This window comes from Pyrgilauda ruficollis, unplaced genomic scaffold, assembly GCF_017590135.1.
Source record: "Pyrgilauda ruficollis isolate IOZ18807 unplaced genomic scaffold, ASM1759013v1 scaffold125, whole genome shotgun sequence".
Classification (NCBI taxonomy): domain Eukaryota; kingdom Metazoa; phylum Chordata; class Aves; order Passeriformes; family Passeridae; genus Pyrgilauda; species Pyrgilauda ruficollis.
In genome coordinates, this window is record NW_024510877.1 from 617,290 (window position 1) to 643,934 (window position 26,645).

General features: G+C 45.7%; 1 protein-coding gene across 1 annotated transcript; it reads right to left on the reverse strand.

Moving 5' to 3' along the window:
- Positions 1 to 3,407: 3,407 nt before the first annotated feature.
- On the reverse strand, positions 3,408 to 26,238 carry ADAM28 (ADAM metallopeptidase domain 28). Its single transcript, XM_041490633.1, has 24 exons — positions 26,127 to 26,238; positions 23,474 to 23,574; positions 22,793 to 22,869; positions 21,152 to 21,230; positions 19,509 to 19,585; positions 18,837 to 19,032; positions 18,295 to 18,357; positions 17,359 to 17,430; positions 16,558 to 16,727; positions 15,386 to 15,470; positions 14,690 to 14,820; positions 13,944 to 14,121; positions 12,876 to 12,965; positions 11,659 to 11,854; positions 10,668 to 10,770; positions 10,005 to 10,161; positions 9,322 to 9,402; positions 8,712 to 8,790; positions 6,848 to 6,938; positions 6,423 to 6,522; positions 5,623 to 5,685; positions 5,282 to 5,359; positions 4,398 to 4,460; positions 3,408 to 4,316 (listed from the first exon to the last, which is right to left on the reverse strand). Exons 1-24 carry the CDS (start codon positions 26,173 to 26,175, stop codon positions 4,284 to 4,286), a joined length of 2,412 nt encoding a protein of 803 aa, XP_041346567.1. The 5' UTR covers positions 26,176 to 26,238; the 3' UTR covers positions 3,408 to 4,283.
- Between the last annotated feature and the right edge of the window lie 407 nt (positions 26,239 to 26,645).

A 26,645-nucleotide genomic window follows, 5' to 3' on the forward strand; every position in this document is an offset into this window, starting at 1 on the left:
CTGTCCCAGTGCTTCACTGGGAGACCTCACTACAGAGTTTTTTAATTCTCTGTTAAATCATCTCATGCTCTGAATCATGCTATGGGGCTGGGCAGGAGGGATTTTTGGGGTGACCTAATTTAGGAGCACGTTCAGGAATTCTCAGCAGCTCTTTACCGTGCCTTTCCCACCACTGGGATCCTGGGATTTTCCTCTCCGTGATGGCTGCAAAATGGAACATGGAAAACACATTACTGCAGTGCACTCCAGAACAGGCAAAAATAGATCCAGGCTGTGGAGCAGCTCATCCCTGTCTCCATGTAAGAACAGCTGTAAAAGGGATGTTTTGTGTGGCTGCAGCCCCAAGCAAACACACCTGAGCTCTGTCCTCACGTTTTCTGGCTGGAAATCTCCTCCAGGCTTTCCCAGAACTTTTTTCCCCCGGTGAAGGAACAGTTTTTTGCCACCATTTCCAAATTCCTGCTGAAATTCTGTGGGGTTTATAATTTCTCCTGTTACCTGGGGAAATTATACTCAGATCTGTTTTGTCAGGGTGTGACCCAGGGTCCTCCCTCCTCCTGGTGCTGCAGCTCAGCCCGACCCCATGGAAACCACTTTCCCTTCCCTAATGGCTCCTGCAGACACATCCATCAATATTTCAGCCTCTCCTATTTTGCCCTGAGACCTTCTAAAGGCCGGGGCCACGCTTTTTGTGGAATTATTTATGGATCTCTTGTCAGGAGCAGCCTGTTAATCTCTGCCACTTTCCTGAGGGTGGCTTTAGAGGGATGCAGGGACCTGGAGGAACGCTGGAGCCTCCTGTTTGCTCACCCCAGAGGAGGGTTGGAAGCATCCAGCAGTGCCATACTTGGGAAATTATCATTAAACGGATGATTAATGGCACTTCTCAGCTGTTATTAAAGAAATTGAAGTGGCTGAGGCTCACATTTCAGCACAGGGGGGGATTCCTGGGGTGTTGGTGCTGGGGCAGGAGTTGGTTGATGATCCTGGGGGTCCTTTCCAGCCCAGGATATTATATGATTCTCTGGTTACTGATATTATTATTACTGCTATTATTATTACTGATATTATTACTGATGTTGCCAGCCAGTGGCACAGGCTGGCGTGTTAAGAACCATCTTTTGGCAGCACTGGGGAGCATGAAGCCCAGTTTGGTGGCAGACAACCAGCAAGGTGTGAGGTCAGGGACCATCAGCTGGGAAACCTTCACTGTGAATTTTCCCCGTGAGTTTTCACCTCAGTGGGCTCACCCTGCAGCCTTTTACCTCCTCTGTGCAGAGGGTGATGATTTATGCATTGCTACAAGGCTACAGAAAATCTGCTGGCACAGGGAAGCAAAATCCTTAATTTCACGTTGCCAGTGACGTGAATTCCTCACCTGGACAAGGGCTGCTAGTAGGAAAAGGCTTTGGTTTAAACCTGACTCAGTTAGAACTGGCTCTTGCTGTGAGGAGTCTGAGCCTGGCCTGGAGTGGAGTCACGTTTGGAGGGCTGGGATCAGTTTATTGCCTGTCTGGTGCCTCTGTGTCTGCAGATCCAACGTTCCCTGGACACAGCCCAAGGTCAGGAGGTGCTGGCAGTGCAGAATTGATCCCTCAGCCGTCTCCTTCCCCTCATTCCATTGCCCTCTAACGGCCAGCACGGAATGTGCACACCAAGATCAAAAAAAAAAAAAATCCTCATAAACCATTTAATGAACGACTACAGAGAGAGGAAACCCCAGCAGAGTGGCTAGAAAGGCTGAGGGAAAATATGAGGCAATATTCAGGTATCAACCTTGAAACAGCAGCCAGGCAAATCTTAATGAAAACACATTTTGTCACCCATGCATGGCTAGATATACAGAAAAAATTGGAGAAATTAGACAAATGGCAAGAAGGGGGATTGGAGGATTTCTTAAGGGAAGCACGGAAAGTATACACCAGGAGGGATGAAGAGAAAGCAAAGGAAAAGGCCAGAGTAATGTTAACTGCCATTAGAGAAGGATAAATTTGTTTTTATTGTAAGAAAAATGGACACTTCCAAGAGAAATTGCCCCCAAAGGGAAGGGGACCTGACAGTTTTTAAGAACAAGCAAAGAGGGGAGGTAGAACACTAAAGATGTCAAGGGCTCTGCCTCCTGGGGACAAAATACCATCAAAAACCCTTAATAAAATAAGTCCCCAAGAAGAAGACTAAAAAGTGAGCAATTCCAAGGGTGGGAAAGGAGTTCCAGAGGAATTTGCTCTGTTGGGATGCTCTGAATTTCCAGAACTCCCTAAAAACCTTCACAGAGAAGATTTCTCTTTGGGGTGCAAAGAGAAAAGGTGCTGGTAGCACCATCCTGAGGTGCAGATGGAGGGAAAAGTGGGGTAAAGAAGGGTGGAAAATTGGAATGGGTTATCTCAGAGAGGTTGTGGATTCCCCATCCCTGGAAGTGCCCAAGGCCAGGCTGGACAGGGCTTGGAGCACCCTGGGACAGTGGGAGGTGTTGGGGCTGGAATTGGATGATCCTTCAGGTCCTTTCCAACCCAAACCATTCCAGGATTCTGTGATTCTGTGAATTCAGAGGTTGAAAAGAAACAGAAAAAAAGATATTTTTGTTTTCCTATGGAGTGAGGGAGGACGACGAGTGGAATATTCACTCATACCAAAAAAACCTAGCAATAAATGGCTTTTTGGGGGGCTGAGAGCAGGGAAAGGTGCAGCCCACGAGTCCTGCCCAGCAAATTCCAGGTGATTTGGGGATCTTTTCCTCCTGCAGTGGAGGCTTTTGAGCAGCAGATGTCACGTTTGTACAACACAACGAGAGGTTGTAGCTACACACGGAGTAACCCCGAGTGTCCCGCGGCAGCAGGGGCTGGAAATCATAACCTGCTCTGGGTGGGAATAAATCAGATATAAAATTATATAGAAATTATAGAGAAATAGAATATTTTTCTGAAGTCTCTACTCCCGGCCACTTTGAAGGAGGATTTTTGATCTCAGTCCAGGGCTCACCCTCTGCTGGGGCTGGGAATGGAGGAGTTTGGGTATGAGCAGGTCAGGACCAGGTTTTCTGCAGGAAAAGGCAGCCCAGGCTCCCGGTTTGGAGCTGAATCTTAGAAGACAATTAAGAAAAAACAATTCTCTAGATTTGCTTCAAATCTCATTATTTTTGGAAAGTTCTGGCATGCTCCCAAAAGTTGGAAATCAGGAAGAAATAGATTTGAAGGTGGCAGAAAAGCTGTGTTGGAATATCCTGTCAAGCCTCATTATAAATGGAATTCAGCTTTCCTGGCTGACTTGGCAGGGCTGACAACACCTGGGAATGATCTTTTTGCTGCAAATTGGGAGTTTTAGGGCTCTGGCAATGTCAGAAATGACCCCACTTCACCCTGCTCTTCCTGTGCTTCATGATGGGTTTAAAAAACACGACAATTACTTCCTGTTCAGACAGAACTTTAATACAGAAATTTCTGTAAATACATTAATTACAGCTCATAAAAAATAACTTCTGGATTTTTACACCCCAGTCAAACCCAGGTGGAGATTCCAATCTGTTCCTGGCTCAAATAAAGCAGCAATTATCCAAAGAGGAAGGAAGCTCTGCTCTTCCAGTAACATCCATCCTCATCCAACACAACCTCAAAGGAAGGACTGAAATTCCATCACATCCGTGTTTTGCAGGGAATGGCATCCTCAAAAGGGAATTTAAGGATTGTGGAGAGAATCCAGTGCAAAGGATCTTCCCAGAATTATTCCCAGTGTGTCTTGTTACTTATTCCATGTCCAGCTCAGACCCTGAGGACACAACTTCCCTCCCCAGGGAAGGAAGGGTTTGTTTTTCTCCATGACTTGCACATGAAGGAGAAATGTTTGTATTGCTGAGGGCAGAGAGAGCTGGAAAAGATCCAGAAATGCAGCAAAAAAAAAAAAAAAAAAAAAGTTTGCAATTCCCAAACCTGCAGCAGCCACACTGTCCCTGCTGCCCTCAGCTCTGGTCGCAGAGGAGCAGAGGAGGAGCAGCCTCACCCCGCAGTGCTGGCCCAGCAGCTGGGGGTGTTGAGCAGCTTTTGTAACTTACTCCCAGTTTACACCTCAGTGCAAGGAGTGACTCTGCTCTGCTTCCCCTGGACAGCAGCTCGATGTCACCACCAGAGCTCCTCACTGCCTGAAATCCCAAATCTTTCCAAGCAGCTCTCAGTCAGTTGTTAAGCAGGAGAGGGAGATGGTCCAGGATACCTTTGCCACAAGTGGAGGAATCGAGGGATGAAGTGTCCCTGGAAACTTCAGGTGGCCCACCCAGCTCTGCTTGGGAAGCCTCAGACTCTGGGATTCATGGGGGGCTTCAAAGCCTGCATGGAAAAGGAGCAGTTAAATCCCAGCAGTTTCAAGGAATTCCATCCCCAGAGAATTGTTATTCCCACCTGAGTTACCTGGGGTGGAGGTGGGGGTTTGCCTTTGGGAACAGGCACAGGAGGGGCTTTTCTCTCTGGAGCCTGGAACAAAATGGAGTTTAAATGTCACTGGGGTTGTCTGAGGAGCTGCAGAACCTCCGCAGCCCCAGCCACCCTCATCCTGCAGCATTTTCCTGCTGCAAAATCCCAGGAACTCCCATCTGTCCATGTACAAGGGGGTAAAAATACAAATACAAGGGGGCCAAGTCTGTTTCAGAAGACACTAAGCTATTCCCAATATTTAAATATCAATATCCAAGCTCACACATTGGGATTTAAATGTGGTTTATAATCGACACATGGGGATATTTTATATTTTACATTTTATATTTTATATTGTCCTGACCCAGTGTTCGTGCAGGCAGCACCCCACAGTTGTGTCACCAGAGTGAAGATGCATTTTACACCCTTGTAAGCAGGGGCCTCAAATGTTGAGCTGGTGAATATTTGAGGCAGGTATTTTCTTTTAATTAGGATGTTCTGGGTTTATTAATGAGAAATAGAACCATTCCCCTGGGTTCTTACAAATCCACCACATCTCTGCCATACAGGGACTCTCACAGGCACCTGTAGTAGCAAAGTTACTCATCATTTACATTGTGTTTACACCTGAAATCCCTCTTTAAGGGATTAAGTTCAACTTTAAACTCCAGCTACTGAGTTGTGCTTTTGATGCCTTGGAGGACTCCCTGGCTGATGAGGAATATTTGTGCAGTTTAGGATTACACGGCCAAAAAGGTGACTCCTACCCTAAAAATCTGTGCTTTGAATAGCTGTGATTTTAAATTTTTACTTTAAACCAGAAACTGCAAATATGAATTGGGATCTGATAGCGATGTGGGAATCTGCAGGGTTGTACTCACAAACTTCTCCTCAGGGTGGGAAGAGGCAGGTTTGGTGGCAGGAACGGGAGGTGGGGGACCTTTGGGCCTCAGGGCAGGCTGGAAAAAGCAGAACATAAACCAGTTTAACCCTCTGTGTGCACGGTGTGTGCACCCACGTGTTCCTCGGGAATGTGCAGGCTGGAGCTGGATACAAAAGCGCTGTGAGGAGCTGGGGGGTGCAGGGATGTTGTCTGAGGAAACAGAGCCTGCTCTGGAGCTCAGGGATGTCCCTTTGGGATCAGATTGTCCCCAGGGGTGTCTAGGGGTTTGTGGTGTTCCCAAAACCCGCAGGAAAGCAGGGTATTCCCAGAAATACTCACACTCTGACGTTGGGGTTTGTTCTCCTGAGGCGGAGGCACGGGAAGAACTTTCTTATCAAGAACCTGCGAACGGGCACGGTCACAAATGGGGCGGAGCCCTTATCTCACCTCCCGCCTTATCTGCTGCCTTATCTCCGGCTGCCCCGGCCCTGCCCCGGCTCACCGGGACCCTGAGCCCGCCCCGTGCCGGCATTCCCAGCCCTGTCCCTTCCCTCAGCGCTCTGGGAATTCGTGCCGGCATTCCCAGCGCCGGCCCTTCCCTCAGCGCTCTGGGAATTCGTGCCGGCATTCCCAGCTCTGTCCCTCCCCTCAGCGCTCTGGGAATTCGTGCCGGCATTCCCAGCGCCGGCCCTTCCCTCAGCATTTTGGGAATCTCCTTCCGGGATCCCCAGCTCTGTCCCCTCATAATTTTGGGAGTCTTGTGCTGGGATCCCCAGCACTGTCCCCTCAGCATTTTGGGAATCTCGTGCCGGCATTTCCGGCGTTGTCCTCTCATATATTTTGGGAATCTCCTGCTGGGGTTCCCAGCACTGTCCCTCCCCTCAGCATTTTGGGAATTCGTGCTGGGATTCCTCCCCTCAGCATTTTGGGACTCTCATGCTGGGATCCCCAGCACTGTCCCCTCAGCATTTTGGGAATCTCCTACTGGGATTCTTAGTACTGTCCCTCAGCATTTTTGGAATCTCATGCTGGCATTCCCAGCGTTGTCCCCTCAGCATTTTGGGAATCCCATGGAAGTGCAGCCGCTTGGGCTGACGGTTTGAGCCCTGGGGACAGTCCCCAGCTGTCCCTGCTCTCACCTTCTGGGCAGGTGGCACCGGCACAGGCTGCTCTCTGCAGCTCTGCTCCTGATCCACAAAGACCTGGTTGGTGGCTCCGGGTCCCCTCCTGCTCTGGTGGCTGTCAAAGATTTCAAATCATGGTCAATTTTAGTTGACTGAAGAAAAAACAACTGAAGGCCTGCCTTGCTCCTGCTGCTGTTTTGTACCCATGTCCTTGATTTCTTTCTTCGCTTTATTCATTTGGGATTATTAAGGATTTATCAAGAACTCCATTTCAACTCTTCCATCCCCTCCCAACCATGGGATTTCTGAAACATGTCCACAAATCTCATGGACCATCTTCCTTCCCTTCCAGAGTCTAATTACCCCCACCCCCAATGCAAACTCTGCAGGGATTCCTGGCTTTGGTTTGTGGGTTTTAGGTGGATGTGGGAAGGATTTACCTCTTGTGGAAGCCTCGGAAGCGGGTGAGCAGCACGGCTGCAACTGCAGTGACAGCCAGGACAGCCAGCACCCCGGCAGCCACAGCAATGCCTGGCAGGGACAGAAACAGTGCTCAAACACCAGGGATCACTGAGGGCAGGGACAGAAACAGTGCTCAAACACCAGGGATCACTGAGGGCAGGGACAGAAACAGTGCTCAAACACCAGGGATCACCGAGGGCAGGGACAGAAACAGTTCCTAAAACATCAGCAGGGACAGAAACAGTTCTTAGAACATCCCAGAACCACTGAGGGCAGGGACAGAAACAGTTCCTAAAATATCAGCAGGGTCAGAAACAGTTCTTAAAACATCCCAGAACCACTGAGGGTCGAGAGACCCAACAAGATCCACCATTTTTAAGAAGTTTCCCATCACCACTGATGAAGGAATTTTATTATCTCTGTTCTCATTTTATGGCTTGTTCTCCTGTCACAAATGGTGATGGAAAGGGCTGAATTCCTGCTGGTTTTGCCATGTTTGAAGTCAGTTGTTGTTGCCTGAGCTGTCCTTGGGCTAAACAAACCCTGAATAAACCCTAAACCATCCCTGCCCTTTCCATTGACCCTCAAAGATCCTTCCCTGTCCTTCCTGTCCTCTGTCTCAGAGGCTGTTACCCACACAAGGGTGCAGACCTTCAAATTGTCCGCAAATAAAGTTTCTTTCACAATTTTCAACAAAACTACTCCAAAGCCTCAACCAAGCCAGAGGTTCAGAGCTAACAGTGCTCTGGAGAGGGTGAAGAGAGGACAAAAGTATCCATATGATTAATTAATTAAAGCCTTCTTTTCTTCCCTAACACATGGAAATCTGGACACAAATTATTTTCCTTCAGAGGTGGATCAGTTAGGGACCATGCAGATGATAAATGACCTTGTCCAGCTCCCTCACAGCAGAGCTTCTGGGATCCTGATCCACTTTGAAGGACAGAGAACTCGTTATTCCAAGAATAAACAGGAGAAGCCTGTTGCTCTCATCTCCAAGGGGAATCACTTGTCAGCTTAGAGAGAAAAACACCTTCTCTACTCATCCCTGCCGGACTGAGAGGCACTCAGAAATCAGCTCCCTGGAGATACAATGTTGGGATGTAGGTTGGATATGAAGACAAATTTCTTCATGGAAGGGGCTGCCCAGCTCTGGGACAGGATGGAGTTCCCATCCCTGGAATTGTTAAAAAAACCTGTGCCTGTGGCAGTAGAGGACATGATTCAGTGCTGCTGGGCTTGATGAGCTTAACGATTCCAATTAACAATTGTGTGAGCCGCTCTGGTGCTGGGCTGTGTCCCTGGAGCTCCCCAGCTCCTGATGCCTTTTGGGGCAGATTCACAGAACTCACAGAATCACTGGGTTGGAAGGGACCTTAAAGATGATCGAGTCCAACCCAGCCCCAGCACCTCAACTAAACCATGGCACTGAGTCCACATCCAGGCTTTTTTTAATCATGAAGCCCTCCAGGGGCTACACCCAAAATGGGTGGTGGGTCATGAATTTTCACACTTTATAAGTTTGGTCCATTTGCATATTGGGGTTAATCTCCCAATTACAGCTTCAGGTCATGAAGTCATTGACCCCAAGTTTGCTGCCTCCAGCTCCCTTTTGTTCCCATCCCTGGGCCCTGAGGCAGTGAGGTGTCCTTGGTTCCCAGGCCTGGAGAGGAATTGTTGTGTCTGCCCAAAATGGGAGAGCAGCAGCTCACAGTGAGTACGGAGTTCAGAGTTATGGACTAAAGAACTGCAGGATTACAGACAGATGGGAAATAGAAAAGCTCAAATCCTAAGGGATCACTTCCAGCCAGGAAAGGCCAGATTCCAAGGTGTGGCACTTACTGGTGAGGGCTGAGGAGCTGTCACAGTTCGGGGGTGCCCACCCCTCCTCACACTGGCACTGCAGCTTGTGGTCACACACCTGGGGACACAGAGCAGGGACACCCTCAGCTGGGGACACCAGCGAGCTTGTGGGCTCAGAAAGTTTTTGGGTGAGGATGCTGAGTTTTTTCAATCTCTCCATTTATTTGGGCCAAAATTTAGCACCAAAAGGAGCAGTTTTGGGTGTTAAATGACAGTCCCGATGTCATGCACCTTTTGCTTCTGCAGGGAAAGCTTCACTACAGAATTAATCTATTTATCTGTAGGTCTCTGAATGGTCAAATGTGAGCAGAATTCTCTTCCCCAAACCAAAATAACTAAAAGAGAAGAGCTGTGATACCATGGCTTAGGGGCAGGGTCAGACACAGGGGCTGTGTCCATCTCCTGGGCAAAAATATTGATGTTCCATCAGGTGAGATGTGTTTTCATACAAATTTTTAAAGTCTCTGACTCCTCAAATTTGACAGATTTTTATCAATGGCTTAAACACTGTCAGCAAGGAGGACTCAGGCTGTTTTGCATAATTTTCTCGGGGTTTTAAAGTGAATAACATCAAATGCTGGTGTCTTACAGCATGGCCAGAGCACTTGGCAGAGCAGTTGGTGGATCTGAAGACCTCCTCAGCCTGGACACACTCCCCACGGCTGCACACCTGAAATGAGAGCAAACCACGGGGATTTGGAGCTCCCAGGACAGGCAGAGTTTGCACTTCATCCTGTGAGGGGATGCAGAACAGCTCTGGAAATCCCTCAGAGCCCCTTTAGGAATGGGAGATGAGGGGTTGATTTTCCATTTGGGTGTTCTGTAGAAAGGGGAGTGACAGAGATGTGCAGACATCACTGCTTCCCACTCAATCCCTCATCACTCCCTTCCAGGTAGGAATATTTAAGGAAGTGATCGGAAACAGCACCCTGTGATGAGGGACATCCATTATGGGAATAATTAAATGCAGTAATTAAATGCAATAACACATTAATGATCTCCTAACCCCTCACACAAAGCTGTGTTTCTGCTGCCACACATTTTTATGTCAGTAAAGGGAATGAGGCAGCAGCCAAGCCTAAGGAAATGGGAATGCTACCAATTCCTGTTTGCTTTGCTGCTGGGTTGGGATAAAAGTTGGGAAAACAGATCAGCAGAAGTTTGGGGTCCACTCAGCCCTCTCTGTTTAAAATCTTCCCTGTACAAGACAGAATTATATGAACAAGATGAAAGAGGGGGAAGAATAAAGGAAAAAGTTATTTTTCCACTTACCATCCCATTCCCACACTTGGTTCCATCCAGGATCATGCCTGGGTCCTCCTCTCCACTCCTGGGGAAGCTGCCTTTGCAGGACCTAAAGGACAGCAGGCTCCCATCCCGAGGCATATCCCTCCCTCCGGAGCAGAAGAGTTTCCCACACATTTTGTCTCTGGAAGGAGAACAGGAGCTGTTACCCCAAGGACAAGGCCCAGCAAACCCCTCTGAGCTGGGCTCTCCTGCAGCCTGAATTCCAAGGGAATGGCTGCAGCAGGGAAGGCTGGTGTGGGCAGCTTGGTTTGAGCAGGTGACAGGTTCTTAAATCCTGTTGAGCTTAGTAGGGAACACAAGTTCATTCACAGAAATGAGCATTTAACTGATATTCCTTCACTTCTGAGGTTCAAATTCCCCATCCCAAAATCCCTGGGAGTTCCCTGCACACCCTCACACTCATCCTCCCCAGCAGCCCTGCACAGATCTCTGTGCACACATTTGCTCTCTCACCTTATGATTTAAATCCACTTTTCTTAGAAATTATTTCCCACAGTTTTCAGACAGAACAAGAAGGAACACAGGGCTGTGTCACTAAAATAGGGTGTTGCTGGCTTCTGTCTCCTGATTAGGGTAGGAATGGCCTCTCTTCCCAAATCCCAGCACATCCCATACCCCATTGCTTACTTTTTCTTGCACGGGAGGTACGTCCCCTGCTCCTTCCTGCAGTATCCAAAATATGCCCCCCTCTCATTGACGTGGTAGCAGGAGGCTGGGCCGTCTGTGGCCTCTGCAGGGGGAAAACAGCAGGGTCAGTTTGGGATCCTGCCTGGCAGAACTGGGAATATTTCCTTCCTTTGCTAGGAAATGGCCTTTCCCAGCCAAGTGCCCATGGGCATAAATGACTTTCTGGCACTTCAGCCTGGAGAAGGGAAAGCTCCACAGAGAGCTCACAGCCCTTTCCATGGCCTGAAGGGGCTTCAAGAGAGCTGGAGAGGGACTGGGGACAAGGGATGGAGGGACGGGACCCAGGGAATGGATCCCACTGCCAGAGGGCAAGGATGGATGGGATATTGGGAAAGAATTCCTGGCTGGGAGGGTGGGAGGGGCTGGGATGGGATTCCTAGAGCAGCTGTGGCTGCCCCTGGATCCCTGGCAGTGCCCAAGGCCAGGCTGGAGCCCCCTGGGACAGTGGGATGTGTGCCTGCCCTGGCAGTTGGTGGCACTGGATGGGATTTCAGTTCCCTTTCAGCCCAAGCCGTTCCCCAGCTCTATGAAATGCTGCTTTCAGAAGCACCAGACGTGCCAAATTTGGCTGTTAATTTGAAGGACAGACATTTCCTCTTCCTATCTGTCCAAAACCACTTCCCCAGCTCCATTCCAGCTACCTCTGACGTGTTCTGCAAAAGAGGAATGCGCTCCCCACTTCCCACTTCTCTGGAAGCACAGAGCACGCCATGCCGTGAGACCCAGCTCACAGAGCTACAACCACTGACAGTGGGAAATATAAAACCCATCATTAATTATGCTATGAACCAGAGTTTGTTTTTATGGATGGGCTGTTCCTGAGGTACCTGAGGATCCTGATGGATCTGAGGGTTTGGAGATGCAGAATTCCCTTCCCTGTCTCCCCTGTGCCCAAGACAAGCTGATTTTTCTGGTGGCTCAGGGTACTCACGTGGCCCGAAGGCAGCTTTGCACTGGCTGTCACGGGTAGGACAGGTGCCCATGTAGCAATATCCCTCTCCAAAGTTGCAGGGGTGCCCGTTGACCCGGAATCGATCCTCGGGGCAGCTGGAGGAGTGTCCTGAGCACATCTCAGCCAGGTCACAGTCGTTTTTCACCGCCCGGCACACCGAGCCCGACTTCTTGAACTGAGGGAGGGAGAAAATGCCACACTCAGCACCCAGCTCCTCCACACTGCTCTAAACCACCCAGGTCAGGGGTGAAAAGAGGCAGGAAAATCTCACTGCACTGCACAGGTATGGATGCAACAGTCTGGTCAGAGAGCGAGAAAATGGGCTTTGTTTTCTCACCGTGGACTTGGGTGACTTTTTAGGGAGTTGTAGAAAAACAATGATAACTTGTTATTATAAACAACCTGAAGGTGGTTTCCTATTCTGCTTTTCTGTTCTTCTCAAGGACTGTTTGTGAGAAAGATGTTTTTGTTAATTAGCCAATCAAGTAGAATATGTCAAATTTATCTATAAAAGAAGAGAATTTTCATATTAAAGCTACTCTTTTGCAAACCAGCCTTCTAGTGAACCTGTGTCATTTCTTGCTCCATGGTGACACACAGGCTGTGTGAGGAGCAGGATCCGTATCTCACCTCCTGATAGATTTGTCACTTCACAGGGGTTTGCCTCTTGGGCCACAGCTTTTATTGCCAGGAGAAAGTGGCCAACCAAAGGGCTCCTTTCTCCAGCATGGTGGGAGATTGAGGGAGTTGCTGGTGGGGGTTTGGGGGGGACTGGTGGGCAGTGACAGGACCTGGGGGAATGGCTGGAGCTGTGCCAGGGAAGGTCAGGCTGGAGAGCAGGGAAGGGTTGGATTTTGGGAAAGGCTCTTTCCCCAGAGGTGCTGGCACTGCCCAGGCTCCCCAGGGAATGGGCACAGCCCCGAGGCTGCCAGAGCTCCAGGAGTGTTTGGACAGGGATGCCCAGGGTGGGATTTTGGGGTGTCTGTGCAGGGCCTGGGGCTGGATCAGTGATCCCACATGCCCCTTCCAGCCCAGGACATTCCATGATTCCATGGCAGTGCCCTTGGCAGTGCTGTTAAACACAGGGGGTCAGTTCTGGTGGGAGGTGAGCTCCTGCTTTACCCCAGCAGGGATGAGCAGCTGCAGGGTGGGGGGTCTCCCCTGGCAGTTTTCACAGGGGAGGGCAGGGGTCTCACCTGGCAGTTCTCACAGCATTCCCCGTGGGCACAGGTGGCTCCCGAGCTCAGCTTGCAGCTCTCAGGGTCACAGCACTCATTCGTGCACTCCTGGGACAGAAGCAGCAGTTAGAGCTGGGGACAAGGACACCAAGCCACTGTCCCTGGCTGGGATGGAAGTCTGGGACCTGCCCTTGGCTTTGTTGCGGGGCACCTTGCCTAAAATGCCTGGGTTTGGAGGTGGAAGCTGTGCAGGGAACTCGGGGTTTGTGCTGTGCTTTGTCCCACTCTCGGTTCCTCTGTCGCCCTTCTGCCAAAGCAAGGCTTCATCTTTCCCAGCACTCAGCATGTCCCCAGCCACCCCAGCTCAGCAATTTGATGACCACAACTTCTACTTCAGCAACATCTTGCAGATTGCAAGGAATTAATTTAGAATAATGAGAATTTGTCTGGAGTTTAAGATTTCTAACTCCTTTATCTGGCACTGTTTTTATATATTATAGAAGAATCTTGCCAGCCGTTCTGGATTTGCTGAGCAATGGCTCAATAGCAGTTAATTGAGCAATTAACCCTCAACAGGGTTAATTGAGCTGTTGTGAATCCTACTGTTGATGTCCATTTTACCAGGCTGGCATTGACTGTGTGGCCATGGATCATGGTGGTATTAATGGCATTGAGATCTACACACAAAAGAGAGTAGTCATGAGCCTAACGAGTTTAGAAAAGAGAAAGATGACTTAACATTTACTTGAACAGGAACTTTCATTCCAAGTCTGTATTTTTCATTTGAAACATTGTGCTCAGCTCCAAATCACATGCAGTAACATGTGAAGCCAAAATTCAGCCTGTTTTAGTTTTACTGGGACACAACTTGTGCAGCAACAGTTTGAAGTCCTCATTTAAAAATCCGATTATTAGAAGAGCTCACTGAAACAATACATTTTATATATATCATTGTACTTAAACTGCTTCAGGAATACACAGATTGCTAAACAGAAGTGTCCACCTCAGGGACTGACAGAAAGCAGCTGCTGTCCAGCCTGCACAAAACCCTTTGCCTTTCCCAGGGGTTCCCTCGTTCCCAGGTACCTCAGGAGTGCCACAGTCACATTCCTCTCCCTTCTCCAGGAACCCGTTCCCGCAGGACGCGGGGGCGATGATGCTGCTCAGCTCTGGGATGTTGGTCAGGCACCTGGGCATGTCAGCCAGCATGAACTTCTCAAAGCTCTGCAGGCTGCAGGAGCTGAACTCCTTGGGGATCATGGAGCTGTGCAGGGAAAACAGCAGGATTTATGGTGGGATTGGCACAGGCAAGGAGGAGAAACATCCCTTGGAGAGAATTGGAACAGGTGGCTGCCCCCACAACTCTTGGGTGTAAACATTTTTCTAAATAGAGATTTAACATTTAATTTTATATATATATATATATATATATAAAATATAAATATATAATATATATATATAATATATATATTTATATATATATAAATAATAATTTAACATTTTAAATGTTAAATGTACATAAATAAATGTGAAAATAAATGTACGTAAATAAATGTAAAAATAAATAAATAAATGTAAATAAATAAATGTAAACAAATATGCATACAAACATTTTTCTAAATATACAGGAACTAAAGTAGTTTTGGGTTGAGTTTTTTGTGGGGTTTCTGTCTGGGAATATCTGACAGTGGCCTGGGATTTCATCCATTTTTAAAAAATTGTTTTAATAATTTGAATGGACTAATCTCACTGGACAAAACCACTGTCCCAGCCTGGAGGCTGGCAGCTTGTCCAAAAGCCATTTTCAGCCCCGTTTTTAGCCCCAGCCCCACCTGACAGTGTCTGTCATGATGCAGATGTCGTCGCTGCACGAGCAGGCCTCGGTGTCGTGGCTCATGCCCAGGTTGTGCCCCATCTCGTGGGCCATCGTGGCTGCCACTGCAACCTCGTTCCTGTTGTGGTCCTGGGGAGCAAGGAAAGCTGTTTGTTATCTCCACGTGTGTTTTAGAGCAAGCAGCAACAACAGAGAAAGCAAAAAACACAATTTTTTGTGCAAGTGGAATTATCCTCATGAGCCCGTGGTGCTCAACCCATCTGTGCATCTATTTGGATTATATCTTATTATTTAATATTTAAAGATATTTCTAAATAGAAAGATATTTATTTTAAAAATGGATATTTATAAAATAGACACCATGGAGGTGTGTGCATCACATGTTTGTTTTCTTTACCCCCTGCACTTCATTTAAAATAAAATCCCACATTCCCAGAATCGTTTGGGTTGGAGGAGACTTTAAATCCCATCCAGTTCCAGGGCAGGGACACCTTCCCCTATCCCAGGTTGCTCCAAGCCTTGTCCAGCCTGGCCTTCGACACTTCCAGGGCTCTGATTGTGAATTTTTACAGTCTAATAATGAACCAGAGAAATGAAAGTGCCCTAAACCCAACAGTATTCACAAAGGTTCTTCACTGGCAGAGTGAAAAAACATAGGAAAGCCTTTAAAAAATGAAATGAAAATGAATCAGACCTGAATAATACCTGTGGAGTATAAATCACTGCATATGGCTTTGAGGAAGGCCAATCCAATCGTGGTGCCCTCGAAGTCCAGGCCTCTGGAAGGAAGCACAAAGACACAGAGGGATCAAGGGGGTGCCCAGGATGGGCTCTGAACTCAGGGATCTTTTCCAAACCAGGCTGGTTTCATCCCCAGCTCTGGATGGAATCTCATATCTAATCAAATATTTAATTTTAAGATCCCTGCAAATGAAAACCAAAAAACTAACAATTTAAGCACTTTTCATTTTAATATTTACTTAAATTCTGTGGTGGTTCATCAGATTTAAAGCATTTGTTGGAGTGTAAAGAGCTCCAAATGCAGCAAAGGGCTGGGATGAGTCAGGACCTCTGGACATGAGACAGAAAAGTGAGGTCAATGCCAGTTTCGTTTGGCGTTTCCCACATTTTTTGGGAAATTTAATTCATCATTTCCCTGGTAAATTTCATGTTATGACTCTTTAAGTTGTCAGACTTCACAGCAGTCCTCAGGACACTCAAATTTTGTGAACAAAACCAGAAGAGTCTTAGATAAGGGAAAAGTTCTCATCTCCTGTTTTTGCAGGGATTCTGTTGGAAGGATTGGATGCTGTGTCCTGGCAGGAATTTATCCCTGCTACATGACAGGAAAAAAAAAAAAAAAAAAAAAAAAAAAAGAGAACTTGGATTTATTTCTTTGTCCTGGAATTGGTACAAGCTGGTCTTGGAATGGGTGAAATCTGGGTCAGGTTTGTGCCACTGATTGGTGACAAGTTTTAAGGAATAAAAAGTGCCTTGATTGTGTTTGGTGAGTGATTTTTAAGGAATAAAAATGGACTGCAATGTGTTTGGTGACCATTTTTTAATGACTAAAAAGGGTGTTGAATGAGTGTGGTGAGTGATTTTTAAGGAATAAAAAGGGGCTTGAATGTGTTGTTGACTAATTTTTAAGGAATAGAAACATGAAGGGGAAGGGAAGGGAAGGGAAGGGAAGGGAAGGGAAGGGAAGGGAAGGGAAGGGAAGGGAAGGGAAGGGAAGGGAAGGGAAGGGAAGGGAAGGGAAGGGAAGGGAAGGGAAGGGAAGGGAAGGGAAGGGAAGGGAAGGGAAGGGAAGGGAAGGGAAGGGAAGGGAAGGGAAGGGAAGGGAAGGGAAGGGACGGGACCCACGTGATGAGCTGGGCGTTGTCGTTCCTTTTCCTCTTGAGCAGATCCTCCAGGCGCCACTTGGAGAAGGCATCCAGGGTGAGCCCTGCGTTCCTGCTCAGGGAACACTTGTCCCTATCTGTCCACACCTCCAGGCCAACCAGAGCCACGTGGGTGTTGATGGCTTTATAAACCTGCAGCAGAGAATTAATTAAAAATTAATAAAAATTAAACAAAGCCTCATCCTGGTACTCGGTCACTTTTCCACTCCAGCATCCACTCTGGACCTAACAAAGCTTTTCCAAACTCTGAATTCCAAAAGACTCTCACCAAATAAACTGAAAATCTGATTTCCCCCCACATCTCAAACAACTTTAAAATGTAGTTAAAAGAAATTTGTCTTGCCAAAGAAATGAAGAATCAATTTATTGTTTTTGAAACAGCCATTCACTTGACAAGTGACTGAAAAGTATCTTAAAGTATTGGTAGACATAATTAAAGCATGAGTATAAATAATTAAAGTAGGAGTAGAAATAATTCTTATTAAAAATCTCATATCTGAAGGCAAAGAACAGGAGAATAAATTACCATGAAGTTGAGCTTTCATTCATTCCTACACGTAATAATGGAAATTTATGATGTTTACAATAGCAAGAATTTATAAACCACTTGGACTTCAATGGTTTCCAATAGAAAAATATTTTAAATAATCTGGATTTCAATGTCTTTCCATAGAAAAAATTATAAATCATTTGGATTTCAATCTTTTTCAACAGAAAAAAGTCACAAAACACTTGGATTGCATTGCCACTTGTTTGCTCTCACCGTGTTGATGTAGTTGACTATTCCAAATATCCTCTGTCTTATATTTTTAACATCTTCATCATATTTCTTGTACTGAAAAGGCAAATACAGCGTGTCAGGAAAAGGAGAGGGAAAAGGGGATTTATCAGGAAATAAATATCCCACTGAAGATTGGTTTGCAAACCATGCCATGTGTGAAAATTCATGCTTTATTTTATGTTTGATGTAGGATTTTATCAGATGTTGGGTTTCAATATCAGCCTTCCAAAATGTGAATTTCTGTGTATGGTGCAGAGGAGGAGTTGGGTTCAATGATCCTTGTGGGTCCCTTTAAGCTCACAATTATCCCTTCCAAATCAGGATATTCCCTTCAAATCAGGATAGTCCCTTCCAATTCAGGATATTCCCTTCCAATTCAGGATATTCCCTTCAATTCAGGATATTCCCCTCAAATCGGGATAGTCCCTTCCAATTCAGGATATTCCCTTCAATTCAGGATATTCCCTTCCAGCTCAGGATAATCCCCTCAAATCAGGATAGTCCCTTCCAATTCAGGATATTCCCTTCCACTTCAGGATATTCCCGTCCAATTCAGAATATTCTCTCCAAATCAGGCTATTCCCTTTCAAATCAGGATATTCCAGCAGGACAATGTCCAATTCAGGATGTTCCCTTCAGTTCAGGATATTCCTTTCCAATTCAGAATATTCTCTCCAAATCAGGATATTCCCTTTCAAATCAGGATATTCCAGCAGGACAAGCACTGCAAAGTCTTTTCTGAATTTCTGTCACCCCCAGGTGGGATTTTCAAATTAAGTCCCATTTAGAAATCCCATTTCCCAGCCGGGCTCAGAGTAACCTTGTAGCTTTTGTAGGAGCCCAGGAGTACGAGTTGAAGGATTCCTGGGAAGCCCCTGTGGGACTGATCAAACATGAAATAACAATTCCAAAACTCACCAAAGCGTTGTCTGCAACGACGTAGAGCTCCAGGTACTTCCTTGCTTTCAGGTAGGCTTTCATCTAAAGGAATCATTGATTTAAAATGATTTAAACATATTTATTTATTTTAAGATTTATTTATTGTTTTAAGAGCTTTTCCAATCCCAACCTCTGCAGTTTCAAAGCTGTTTATTATTATTGAGGGGATTTCTTTGGCCAGGTCATTCAGAAGGGACTGGTTTGGGTTTAAGTGATAAGAAGTTAGCTGGATACTTAAATTTTTATTCAGATATGGAAGATAAAGTAGATATTAATGGGTATTTAGGTCTTAAAGGTGCACTGGGCACCTGTTAATAAAGGGAGGAAGGTTTAACTCAGCTGGTGACTCTGAAATCTCAGATCTGGAATATTTTGTTGAGGTTTTTAAGATCTGACCCCTTTTCACTGTGTTTAAACAGCTTCTTTGTGAAGGTGCCACCAGACCAAGTGGGATTTGGGCTATTTCGAGTTTTCCAATGGCCACAAATTCCCTTTTTGTGATGGGACAGCCATGTCCTTACCTCTGGGCTGTTGCTGGACTTGAAGATGTCATTGATGGGGTCACTGGAGTCCTGTTCCCAGGAGTTGTTGACCAGCCCACAGGTTTTGATGGGCTCTTGTTTCAGGGCCTCATATTTATAAACCACGTGTTCAGCCCTGTCCGAGGCTCCCAGGGGCTCGATGAGGAACTTCTGGCCACGGGTCTCAAAATAGCCACTAAAAAATGGGTGGGAATGTGAGGTTGTGGATCAAGAGAGCATTTATCCCAAGCATATAGACCCTTGGAATATTCCAGCAGCCTGAGGCAGCGTGCAACACTTTAGAAGCAGAAGTTAATTAATTAGTGAGTCAACTGGAAGATTTGGGTGCTCTCAGTCAAAGAGAAGCTGGGTCAGGAATTAATTTGATGTAAATTTTGGGGGCTTTGTGCTGACAGAAGTGGTTGAAAAGTGGATTTCGTTCCAGTGGGAAATTCAAAGATGTTTTCATCCTGATTTGAGGTGAAAAGCTGAAATATTGTAAGGAACTAAGAGTAACTATTTTTCTCTCCTCTCCCTCTGTTTTTCTTTGGGAAACAAGTTTCCAAAGCCTGAATAAAAGATCACATAACTTCTTTCCATCCTGTTTCTCTCCTGTTGGAACATTTACCCCAGAAGCTGCACATTCTGCTCCTGGTACCCAATCCCTCTCACCTCAGCCCTGTGCAGGTGCTGATGCTCGCCACAGACTCAGCATCACCCTCCACGTGGCCTCCATAGTAACAGTGATCCTGTGGGGAAAAATATCCAGTGTCAGCTTTGGGTGTCCATGGGCTCCATTGGATCCAGGGATTTCAGAAAACAAATCAAATTACCTACAAATTACAATGAAGTGCACTACTTGGAGAAGTCTCCCATTGGGAGAAGCTTAAAAGGAATTTTAAAAGTTCATGACCATTTCCATGTTGGCTGTGGACCCATTATTTTTATTTTTCAACACACAAATTGTGACAAAAACCAACAATTCTGGGCTCTGATCAAAGCACAGCACAGAAAAATAAGAATATTCCCACTCTCTGCTCCAAATTAAGCACACACTGCTGAGCTCTGCTCAGTCAAAGTCCACACCAAATGGTTTCCTTGAGTCCAAATTTCAAGGAAAGGTTCTTTAATTATGCAACAATTAAATGCATTCATTTCAATGAGATTAAAATACAGGTATTATATTAAACCTGGGTAGGGAAAAGGTTTTGGGACTTAATTGGCTTAAGGATTTAAGGTTTCGGTGTTCAAAGAGTCTTCAAAGTCACTGAAGGCTTGTGAAAAATTTTTCCCACAGTGTTTTCCTGAATGGAATTCTTAAGAATCTGTATCCAAACCTTCATTCCCTGTGCCTTTTGTTTTCTTGTGGATTTTGGTTTAACTTTATCATTTATTTGTCTTCCACCACAAAATGCCAACTTTGTTACAAGGACAAAGACATCCTCAAAGGGAAAGTTACTGGGGAAAAGAGGAAGATTTATCTCCATCCTTTAGGGATACAAGAGGAAAAACTCCTGATCACAATCCAATACCCCCAGGGTAGGAATTCCCTGTCCAGCACAGGTAGGGCTCTTCCAGTTTGTCTTTATCCAGGTTTTTCACTGGATTCATTCAGAGAGTGGAAATAATTGGAGCAATCAGAAAAAAAAATTAACCCAGAGTTATTTATGCACATTTATTTCGTTCAGAATCCTCCTAATTGCTCCTAACAAAGAAAATTTGCCTTCGAATTCCAGACTGTGTTGTTAAAACACATCTCATGAACTTGGAGAACTTCAGGTGGGAGCTTTGGGGAAGATCAGTGCACAGTGAATTAATAAATCCCTTCTGCAGCAAGCCCCGTGTGTCTGCAGGTGCAGAACTGATTTGTCAGGGCTCAGAGGAGGCAGCTGGGCTCACAGAGCGTGGCTGGAAACGTGAGCCAGGAGGAAATGGGGCTTTATCGGGCTCGGGATCTCCCTGGGATCGGGGCGGAAATCAAGTCACGGGGCTGGGCAGGTGGAGCGGTGTACGGGCAGAGTCAGGAGCTTGAAAGCTTTGGGATGGCCCTGGCTCCCGACAAAAGGCTGGAATTCAACCCGGACATTGTTCAGCAGCCACGGAGGTGGTGCCCTCCTGGAAGCCAAATCCTGGAGCTGATTCCCAACAAGCACAAGTGACCAACCCAAACTTCCCCGTCCCTTCATCCTAAATGGCTTCCAACCTGGATTTCAATCCTTTCCTTTCTGTCTCCTATCTCCCATTATTTCACAGATCCATGAATCTCATGTGGACCTCAAGACTGGAAGCAAAGGGAAAAACCCTTCCTGTATTACCTTGATGCGAGGAGTTGTTGTTATTTGTCGGCCATCAGCAGAATAAAGAGTTTCAGAATAGTTCCCAGCCAGGAGATCCCTGCAAGGAGCCAAGCAGTCATTATTCCAAGGAAATTGTTGCCATGTAGAAATGAGGTGATGACACAGCACACCGAGTATGTGGGGAATTCAAACAATTACTCAGGCTATTCTTAGTGTAGGAGAAACTCGGGAAGTAAAAGCTGCAGGGAGGGGAATTCTGCTTGTTCATAATCCTTACTCAAACAAAAAGACTTTCCTAAAAGAAGAAAGCAATTAAAGTGTGCTGATTTCATTGGGGTGAACTCATCTCCTGGCAGATCTGGATACAAATGTATAATTACATACTGATTTTTAATTTTTTTTGGCCCTTTCTACATCTTCCTAAAAGCAGCACATCTGCAGTGACGCCCGTTTGGGCAACTCTTCCACTGCCACAATCCCACTTCTCTTCAAAGAATAGGATTTAGTACAACACCATTTCCCTCCCCCCACTCCAAATATTTGGATTAGATTAAAACAGGGGTGAGCAGTTAATTACAGTCTGTAACATGAATTGATTATGGCACTACTGTATTTGCACAGCCTCTGGAAAAACACCCATTAACCCAGACTTGTTGGAGCATGTGTTAATGTTCTGCTGGAGCCAGACTTTCCATTTCCAGGAAGAATTGATCAATGCCAGGTTATGTTTGGTTACTCCAGGTTCAAGAGAAGTAGTGCTAAAGTAAATATCTGTATCAGTTTATCTATTTATCTGTCTATCTATCTATCTATCTATCTATCATTTATCTATCTCTATATCTGTCTATAATATAGGGATATATATAGATATGTTTATATAATGATTGTATTATAATCATTATTATATGAATGTAATCTATCTATTTATCATTTATCTATCTCTATATCTGTCTATAATATAGGGATATATAAATATAGATATGTTTATATAATGATTGTATTGTAATCATTATTATATGAATGTAATGAATTATTAAGGTTGGAAAACACCTCCAAGATCATCGAGTCTGTCCCCGAATCATGGAATGGTTTGAGTGGGAAGGCACCTGAAAGCTCTTCAACTTCCATGGCAGGGACACCTCCCACTCTCCCAGATTGCTCCAACCTGGCCTTGGGCACTTCCAGGGATCCAGAGGCAGCCCCAGCTCCTCTGGGAATTCCATCCCAGCCCCTCCCATCCTCACAGGGGGGAATTTCTTCCTAATCTCTAATTTGAACGCTCTCTCACTCAGTTTAAAACCATCCCCCTTGTCCTGTCACTCCAGGCTACAATTCTGTAACCCACAGACTCTTCATGGTCGCAGAAAACTTGTGACATAATAGAAAAATTTTAAAAATGCATTGGATTTAACAATTTAGGAAGGAAATGGGGGATCAGAGGTAGCAGGAGGGGATGTTCCTCCATCATGGCCATGTCTCATCCCAAGCACTTATTCCATATTCCCAAAACAGTGACAGGATTCTTTCTCTCCCCTTTTCTTTCCTTGCCAATGAAATGTTGCATTTACCAAAACCCTTCTGTTTCACAGGGCTCTAATTCCTGGTTTTTGGCAGGAACACCCTGCAGTGGCTCCCAGAGCAGAGCTGAACTGAACTTACCGATTTTTTCGGAGCTGCAGCACCACTTCCTCTCCGTTGGCTTTGATCCCATACTTCACTATGTCATCATATTTGCTCTGTAAACAGATTTAAGTGTCAGAAAATGCTCTGCTGCAGCTCTTGGCCTCACCAGTGGTGTTTTTCAAATGCCAGCCGTGTTCTTTTTCTCCTCTTCTCACCAAAAACAAGGATTCTGCCAGGAGCAGGATAAGCAGGAGGTCGCTCTGTTTGAGGGGCTTTAATTAGAGGAGCAAATTTGACTTTGCAAATTGATTTCTGCCTCCATAAGCACAAATCCTGCGTGCTTGGAAAAGGGCTGAGGGGATGTCTGCATTCAGACACTTCCATAACACCCTCTGCAATTGCACAGACCATGGCTGCTTTTAATTACTGTTTTAATTAATCCAAATTAAAGTGTCCACAGGTTATTAAAACTCTGAGTAGTATCAAACCCCACATCCTTGCAGAGACACAAGTTCAGAGATGGCTTTAGGGATTCTCTTCACACTGAGCACACCTCAGCTCCTCCTCACTGAACACCGCCGCGCTTCTCCACATTCTTTCTTTTGGAAGAGCAAATGTTTGTCCAAATTCTCTTACCCTTGAAACCCAGGGGTGTTTTAGCTCCAGAAATCCATCCCCATCTCCCAGAATCACCCAAGAAATGATCTCCTTTCCTACCTGTGAGCTTGATCCTACACCTCTCCTGTGCACCGCATGCAGTTTCTGTGGATAAACTATTTCATATTGCTCAGCTCCAGAGAACTTCTCTCTGCTGCTCCCTGGGGATTGATGAAAACACAATTTTAATTTATTAAACACCCAATTTCATGGTAGGCCAGGTGATTCTTTGGGTTCTTGCAGCACCTCATTCTCCCCTGCTTTGCCTCCATCACCTGACTCAACACCAGCGGTTTTCACATCCTGCATTTTGGACGAGTTGCCCTCCCTGGCAACTTCCAAATGTCCAAACATTTCTTGCAATTGCCTTTGTGTTTCATCCCCCAGCTCTGAGGAGTTCAAGTCCCAACAGGCCAGCCCAGCCATGCCAGTGCAGCCTTTCCCTCTGCATTTCCCAGTGACATGAATGAATGGATTTGGGTTTGTGGAATGAGCGATCTCCAAACCTTAGCACGTGACAGACAGGCCCAGACTGCCTCTGCATCAGCAAATAAACTTACACAATGCAACATTTGCAACAGGATTCCTGCTTTGGAAGGCTTTGGCACGGAAATAACTGTGGCAGAACTCTAAGAGAGGGTGGTAATAAATAATTACAAATTTTACCTCTTGAATTGGGTTGAAGGAGGGACAGCAGAATATTGGGAGACACATTTGGACATGGCCAGGTAAAATAATGGGAGATAGGGAGGAAATCAGGAAAATCTTGAAGGTGCAAGAAATCCAGGAGGTTCCTCAACACCTGTTTGAGTGATCTCATAAGGTCTGGAGGGGCTGTAAAGAGCTGGGTGAGGAAATGCAAGGCTGATAAAAAGAATTTCTTTTTGTTTTCTGCTCTGAAGCTCAGCAAACACAGAGCAAAGTTAATTTGGGGCTGCCCTGCAGGGGTGGGTACACCCTTGAGTCCATCCTGGCAGCTGGGGGCCAGGTTTTGGGAAAACAGGGTCAGGCAAGGGATATGTTGGTTTGCATCAAGGCAGCAGCAGCTTTTAGATAGCTCTGAGCTCTTTAATCTCCTAAAAAAGGGAATTTCATCTGAATTGGTGAATTCTTGAGGACCTGTACTTCAAAAATAAACCAACAATAAAACAAAAAAAACATAAAACAAAACAAAACAAAACAAAAAACCCAAAAAAACCCACCTCAGCTGCCCAGAAAGCCAATGAAATCCCACTAAAACAAAGGAACAGAGCACCTCCTGTAATTCCTGCCCCAGGGCCAAGTTTTTCCAGGAGAGAGGCCTCCAATTACTGTAATTTTCTCTCTGGAACAGGAGAGCACATCCTCGTGCAAATTGTCGCAGTAAAACAAACTGATCCATTCTTTTATCACTGATTTATTTGATTCAACCCTTTCCAAAAGTAATTACAGAGCAAACCTGGTTGTATCTTGATAAGGCTGTTGATTTAGTGTGCAGAGGGCTCTTGTGTCAGCTGAGCTGTTGCACCAAGCACGTGCTGGGAGCAGCTACCAGGTGTAACTTTACTACTGCCACTCACAACCATGGTTTATGGTTTTTTAAGCAACTAATTATGTTTATTTCCCAAAAAACCTGCTGCCTTTCAGATTTCTCTCCACAGGCCTCAAGTGTGTCCTTGTGCAGCAATCCCAGGAATATTTCAGGCCTCTTGGAACAGAGATCCCCAATTTTATCTCTCCACACCCTTTGTGCAACTCCAGCCCAGAGAGTTCAAGTTAAGGCAAGGTTTAAAGGGAGGCTCAGGACTAAACTCATCCCTTCCCTGCAGTCTGATCCAGACAGAATTTTGAGGAAAACTGGTTGGTTTTGTCTGGAATGAATCCTTCCTTCGATGGAGTTTCTTAATCAGTGCATTGTCTTTGCTACCCTCAGGTTTTGTGTCCAGCTTGAAGGAGGAAAGAAATTCCTTGGGTCTCGTACAACAACTTGCAATAAGGAAAATATAATTGTGTGCTTTTCCAAGGGCCTCAACCAGCAAAAAAATCATTAGGGAGGATTTTATTGACAATGAAATTGTGGTTTTGTCAAGGTAAAAATGATAACACCTTAATGGTGTGCACATTTTCAGATATTCTGTGCAAAAAAGCAAATTATAGATTTGTGCCTGAATGCTAATTATATGTTTAATTATGGATATAAATTCTGTACAAGTTTGTGCAGGCCAAGACCTGAAAAATTTCATTCCCTGTTGACAGGAATAAAAGAAATTGTGGGGGAGAAAAAAAAAGTGGGATCTGCTCAGGTGGAGTCACTTGAATATAACCTGAACTATCATGCAGACAAATAAAGGGTGATCAGTACTTTAAATCGGGTAATGTTTTAATTGAATTTGTACAGAAATCTGTTATTTTATGGCCAAAATGCTGATAAATTGGTGTGATTGGGTAAATTGGCCTCTCACTTGCAGGGTAAGTATTGCTTTAGTGGCTCACAAAACCAACCAGTTGTGGGTCTTCAGGCAATTTATGGCCACTTTTCAAACAAGCAAATGCTGCCCTAACTAAAGAATTACAGAGAATTGCTTTGAACAGAAAATCCCAACTATCCCTAACTCCATTTCCCAATGGCTTTAACTCGCTGTTCCTCCCTATTTTCTACCAGTTAATAATTAAAATTTCATACAGCATTATCCACAGCAAAACTGGTAAAGGACTAAAACAAAAAGTGCAGTACCTTGTTGGAGGAGATGCAGCAGGAGAGCAGAAATGAGGAGGATTTTCATGCTCTGGGGTGGCCGGGGCTCCCTGGGGTGGGAATGTGGCGATCCCAGCGTGGCCCTGCCCGGGAGCTGCTCTGGGCTGGGAGTGAGAGGCAGGGACGGGTTCAGCTTTATTCCTGCTCCTGCAGGAGGAAGTGTTTGCTCAAGGTGTTGCACAACACCCAAGGCACAGAGTGTTACAGCAAGGGGAGTTCCTGCTCCTGGGTTCGTGCCCCAAACATCGGGACAGGGATCGACCGCTGCTTTGGATTGGCTGCCCTAAAAACGGGGAAAAGACAATGATTAACACCAATGAATCAATAAATCAATAAATCTGGAGATTGGAGCTGTCATTGAATTATAGAATGGTTGGACTGGTCCTAATTCCATCTATTCATGGTCTGGCTGATAAAAGCTGAAATTAAACTAGTGGAATGTCAAGGAATGGGAGAGTTCCCAGGAGGCTGGGGATAAAACAGGTCAGCAGGGCTGGG